General features: G+C 39.2%; 1 protein-coding gene across 1 annotated transcript in view; it reads left to right on the top strand.

Annotated features, from left to right (window-relative positions):
* LOC122066479 (cytochrome P450 CYP82H23-like) overlaps nt 1-2692 on the top strand; it is a 5172-nt gene extending 2480 nt beyond the window's left edge. Inside the window, exon 2 of the mRNA XM_042630280.1 lies at nt 2588-2692. Within this exon, the coding sequence (XP_042486214.1) occupies nt 2588-2692 (105 nt within the window). The remainder of the gene's footprint in view (nt 1-2587) is intronic.
* Nucleotides 2693-6241: the final 3549 nt, after the last annotated feature.

Here is a 6241-nt window from a genome sequence, read left to right as displayed (position 1 = left end):
AGGTGAAAATCCACTAAAGATTTAGGAGTATGTGCACTGGCTAGTTCTGGCACATGCTAGATTGAGCCAAACTAGGGACCTCATTGGATGGTTTTCCATTGGTCCAGTGCTTTGAGACTAGCTCTTGAGCCATCATTGTTGTAGCAACTTATTTTCCATGGAAGCCGGCTCGAGATATTTGATCTTAGGTCATTTTCCTATGGAATATTATTGTTTGGGTAGGACCGGATAACTACCGATATCTAAAATTATCTTTTACTAGAATGTTGTTAAATTGTTAAATATATAGAAATATCCTAAACTATCGGATCGGGTATTACTTAGATGTGAAACTTACAGACCTCATTGGTTGTGATATTGATCTTACAGAGTGGTGAAATAATATATAGACTTGTAGAGACCTTCTATGTATTTGTCTATCTAGGACGATCGATCTACATCTTTCCCTATAGCCCTAGGGTTGTGCCTTGATCTCCTACCTTTGAGATCTAAGGGACTAGTTCCTATGGAGATTCATTGGTCTAATTCCACGATGGAGCCGGCCTGACATAAAGTGAAGATTGTGTGGAGTAGAGAGAAATTCCCTTATGGGGTATTCCAAATGTGTAACCTAGGAAACAAAAAAGGAAGATTGTTCAACCTGAGGAGTGATTAGTTGGTTCACCAAATCTAGAGCCAATGTGACACTTTCTCTACATCCGAAGGGATCCAGTGCCCTTGCTTAGACTCCTCCCGAAATTGCGTTATTGGAGCTGAGCCAGGAATGGCCGTTAGTGGACACCCTCCAATTTTCACAGGTTAAAGAGGCCCTTTTTTATGGGTATTTTTTTTTTAGAATGAGAGGCCCTCTTTGAAGATGATTCTTGGTTACATTACTAATATTGTTTATAGAGTATTTATACACTTGAGTTTACAAGAGGATTCAAGATAATTAAATCAACTTCTGTAACTGACTAACAGCACATAACAGACTAAGTGACTGAGCTAGGGATAGCTGGAGATAGATAATTGTTATTGTGAGGCGCTGTACATGGAGGTATTTCTCTAACACGCTCCCGCAAGCTCAACGGGGGTAGTAAACGGTGACCTTGTCCTTGAGAGCATTGAAACGTAGCTGAGATAAGGCCATTGTAAACACATCACCAATTTGATTAATGGTAGAAATATACCGAACTATAGGTTGCTTAATTTGAAGCAACCATATCACGGATAAAATGAAACTCTACGTCAATGTGTTTCGTCCTAACATGAAACATTGGGTTTGCTGTAAAGTAAGTGACTCCAATGTTGTCACACCAAACCAGAGGGGTTGTATGTAGAAATATCTCAAGCTCCTGAAGTAAACTATGTAACCATACTATTTCAGTTGCGGCATATGCAGCAGCCCTGTATTCAGCCTGAGTAGATGACCAAGAAACCGTACGCTGCTTGTGATATGACCATGAGATTAAGTGTTCAGCAAGAAATACACAATAACCACAAGAAGATTTTAGATCTATCAGGCAAACAACCCAATCGGCATCCGAGAAGGCAATTAATGAAACCGATGATAGCCGTTGATGGAACAGACCCTCAAAAAGAGTATTTTTAATATATCTAAGTATTCTCTTAACAACTGATTAGTGCTGATCTGTTGGACAATGCATAAATTGAGCTACACAACCCACTGCATAAATGTGATCAGGGCGAGTTATGGTCAAATGTTGAAGTGCTCCCACAATCCGAAGATATTCGGTTCCATCTAGTAGAGGAGAACCAGAAGTCAACATAAGAGGAGAGCCTACATCCAATTGGTGATGAAATGGGTTTTGCACCTATTATGTTTGAGCTTTGAAGAAGACTTGTGGCATACTTGCGTTGGCTAAGGAAGAGCCCATCAACAGACCGTGAAACCTTAAGGCCTAGAAAATAATGAAGATCCCCAAGCACTTTGAGAGAAAACACTTTGGAAAGCTCACAGACTATGGAAATAATGGTTGTTGGATTGTTCCCTGTCAATAATAGGTCATCCACATAAATGAGAAAGAAGAGTACAACACCATCCTTTCGATAAATAGACAGGGAAGTATTTGTCTCGGACGCATGGAAACCATAAGAGCGTAGAAACCCATTGCGGCGATTGAACCAGGCCCGCGGGGCCTGTTTGAGCCCACAAAATGATTTTTGAAGCCGACACACTTAGTCTGGATAAGTATTATCAACAAAACTAGGTGTTGTTCCATAAATATCATTTCTTGGAGATCACTATGTAAGAAGGCATTTTGGACATCAAATTGTTTGAGAGGTCAACTGTAAGTGAAAGCAAGTGATAGTATAACACGAATGGTTGTTTCCTTGATGTCCGAATTGAAGGTATCGGTATAATCAACCCCAAGATGTTGATGAAATCCCTTTGCTACAAGTTGCGCTTTGTGGTGCTAAATTGTACATCAGCATGTCACTTGATCCGAAAGATCCACTTATAGCCAATTGAATTTTGATTAGAAGAGGGAGAACCAATTCCCAAGTTTCATTCCTTAAGAGCGCATCAAATTCTGCAATCATGGCACTACGCCAATGAACTAATCTCATGGCCTGTGTATAACAGGTTGGTTCAAGTGATTCAGAGATGGAATATTTGGTGGCAGTGAGGTTAAGGCATGGTGGTGGAGGTTTAAGTGAGCCAGTGCGGGATCCTGTGGTCATTGGATGATATGAGGTGCTGGGGCTGACGTTGTTGAGGAGGGCTGAAGTGGTTGATGTGTATCAATGGAGAGAATGGGAGAAGGTATGGGATCAGCAGTGGTAACTGGAGCAACATTTGTAATAGTAGTGGGCTGGGCTCAATCATTTAGAAATTGATTTAGGGTTGGAGGAGCAGACTCTGTGGGTTGAACTGGAGCAGCATTTGTAATAGCAGGGAGCTGCACTATGTTCTGTGAAGAAGGCTGAGCTAGTGGAAAAGATGAAGTTCCAGGGCACGGTAGAAGAAAATGTTCAGAAACCTCACTCTGTATTGGTTTTGATGATAACAAAGAAGTGACTTTCTAATGGCTATCTACCTTGTGTCATGTGAAGGACCTGTGCTATGATGCTTCACCTCAAGACAAGAACATGCCAAGACGCTTGACCTCGATCAAGACAAGAACATGAAGTCAATACATTTTAACAAGAATCAAGCAAGCATGAAGTCTGTGGAAGAAGTAGCTGAAGAAAGACGTGGATACAAGAAGAGAAATAGTTATAGTTTAGGTTGTAATAGCACACACTGCATGCACCAAACTCATGCATACATGTGTTAGAATGACCCTAGGAGCAACCTAAGTCAAATGGACTCATGTGAGTAACTGCCAGGCAGATAAATGTAAAACATAGGCCATTCGGAAACTATTGTCAGGATCCGATAATTACTGGTTGGGCTCTGTGAACAGAAGACTTGTTAGACTTGGCCAACAGAGGCCATCTAGTAATTACCGGATTATACTGGTAACTACCAAATGCCTTCCGAAAATTCAATCAGGCTAACCGGATTGCTTTCAGATGAAAAGAACTCATTAGAGAATGACCAACAGAGGCCATCCGGTAACTACCAGATTGTAACGGTAACTACTGGATGACTTCAGACCAGCCCAACGGCTAGTTTGTCAAACTCCAACGAATCTATTTGTCCAATGGTCATCTGATCCGGTAATTATCGGATCCTACCGGTAGAGGAAAATTTACCCATTAAAGGTAATTTTCTTCCTAAAATTGGTGATTCTCTTATCCAATTTGAGACCAACCTCCTCGAATATAAATACCTCACTCATGGCTTTATTAATTAACAATTAAGTGAGCATTAACAATCATTATCAAAGCCATTCAGTGAGATACAAACCTTACTCAACTAAGTTCCAACTTTGTTGTCAAACCCAAACTCCAAGGAACTTAAGTATTGTGTGGAAGTCTCCATCAATCTTTTTATATAAAGGGAAATTGCTAAGGCACCCTCATCTCATTTCATATTGCATATTTCACTTGCACCACACCAGAGGTAATCCTTATTTATTCCACTACTTTATTTTTTTGTTTTATTTTAAATTAAAAACCTAGATTGTACTTAGGCTTGTGTAAAGATCCTCTTATCCTTAAAAGAGTGTAATGTGTCTCTTTACCTTAAAGGAGATTGTAAAGGTGCCTCTCTACTTGTAAAGGGGATTGTACGGATTCTCTTATCCTTAAAAGATTGTGTAAAGGTTTTCTTCCCTACCTATTATACTGAAAGGGAGAACTAATGGAATACCTTACGAGAGGATCTTGTTGGGAGTGGACTAGACTCGGGTTGAGTCGAACCACTACAAATCTTGGGTGTTGTGTGATTGTAATTCTCTTACTCATTCCATAAGTTTTAATTTATAATCACATTTGGGGAACCTTTAATTGAAAAGATTTAATATTCACAAGTATAACCTATTCACCCCCTCTAGGTTATTTCAGAATAGGAGGTGGGTGATGAAGTCAATCAATTAAATTTGTGTCAATAGAAGTAACTGGAGATATGGAAGAAGAAAAAGGAAACACCAAATCATAGAAAACAACATGTCAAGAAATGTATAAGTGATTAGTGGATGGATCCAGGCAGTTATAGCCCATTGTGAGTAAGGGAATTTCCCAGAAATATGCATGGCGAAGACCGTAGTTCTAACTTGTTCTTTGTGTCTGGGCTTAGCTATGAAAAACACAAGGACCCGAAGGTGCACAAGAAAGAGTGTTAGGTAAAGTATGGAACAAATGTTGAAATGGAATTTCATAATTAATAATAGAGGAGGGAAGTTGATTAAGTAAGTAGACAGCAGCAAGAAAAGCATAGGACTAGTAGGATAAGGGAAGATGGGCATGAAATAGCAAAGCTAAACCTGATTCAACAACGTGGTGGTGCTTGCGCTCAACAACACCATTTTTTTCTCATTAGTTTGGAGGCTTTTAATTTTGAAGAAAAGTATTTTTCAACCAATAATTTGATTTAAAGGAAAATGGATAACATATCAGATTTATACAGCATTGTAAACAACAAACAATATTTACTATAATCATCTACAAATAGTACATAGTAACGATAATTGTCCACAGAAGCAACCGAGGTAGGGCCTCAAATATCACAATGAAGAAGCTCTAATGGAGTTAAACATGTTGAAGGGGAAATTTCAAATGGAAGTTAATGAATTTTGGAACTTTGACAAGCACCACAAGTGACTTGTGTACCTGAAGATGTATGTAGAATGAATCGATGAAGGAGGTGTTTAACAGGCTTGTAGGATGGGTGACCAGGATGGTAGTGCCATGTTGTCGATGGTGCACGAACAATAGAGGAGGAGGAGGAATTGGAGCACCGAGGGCAGTTGGTAGAGATTGTCTTTACTCTAGCCACAATAGAAGATCCACTGTGTCTGGCAATCCTTTATCAAGAAATAGGAAGTGTAAAACTCAAAGAAGACATTGTTATCCATCATGAATTTACTAATAGACAAAATATTTCTGTGGATTTGAGGAACATATAGAATATTTGAAAGCTGAAAAATATTTTTCGAACAAGTAGCAATGCAAGAACCAACATTGGAGATAGGCAAACCTTGACCATTCCCAACAATTATTTGGTTAGGTGCAGAATAGGGAGAGCCTATAATTAAGTTGATGATATATGTAGTAAGGTGATTGTTACTTCCATTGTCTAAAAGCCAAGAAGATGAATCAAGATTAATTAGAGCACTGAAGTTGTTGCCAAGAAAGGCATTTGAATTATTGAGGGAAATGAGAGGCTTGATGGCCTTCTTGACTGCAAATCTGACAGAGCAAGCAAGACGATTCCTGCATATGTGAGGAACCTTTGTGAGATCCCCTGTATGAGCCCTGATTCGAATACTAATCTTGCTGTGAGTAATAATCCAACTGATTTTCATTGTTTTGAGAGTGCTGATTGTAACCTCTGTGGTGAATACAATCGTGAGATCTATAACCACTAGATCTGTAGCCACAATTGCCCTAAGTTGAAGATCTGGAATTATCGTAGAGTGTGAAGTAGCTGGATTGATGATTTGAGAGGAAGTCACGTTTGTTGTTTGAATTCTGGCAGTGAGATCATCAGAGGTTTTTAAGAAGCTTTCCTGAATCAGTAGACGACCAGATAGCTCAAGAAATGATATTAGAGTGAATCGTAGACAAATGGATGTGGAGAAGTCTTCATCATTTATTCGTTGATCGATTGCAGCTAGGGTATCAAAAAATT

This window comes from Macadamia integrifolia, unplaced genomic scaffold, assembly GCF_013358625.1.
Source record: "Macadamia integrifolia cultivar HAES 741 unplaced genomic scaffold, SCU_Mint_v3 scaffold2413, whole genome shotgun sequence".
Classification (NCBI taxonomy): Eukaryota; Viridiplantae; Streptophyta; class Magnoliopsida; order Proteales; family Proteaceae; genus Macadamia; species Macadamia integrifolia.
This window is presented reverse-complemented; position numbering and strand designations above follow the sequence as displayed.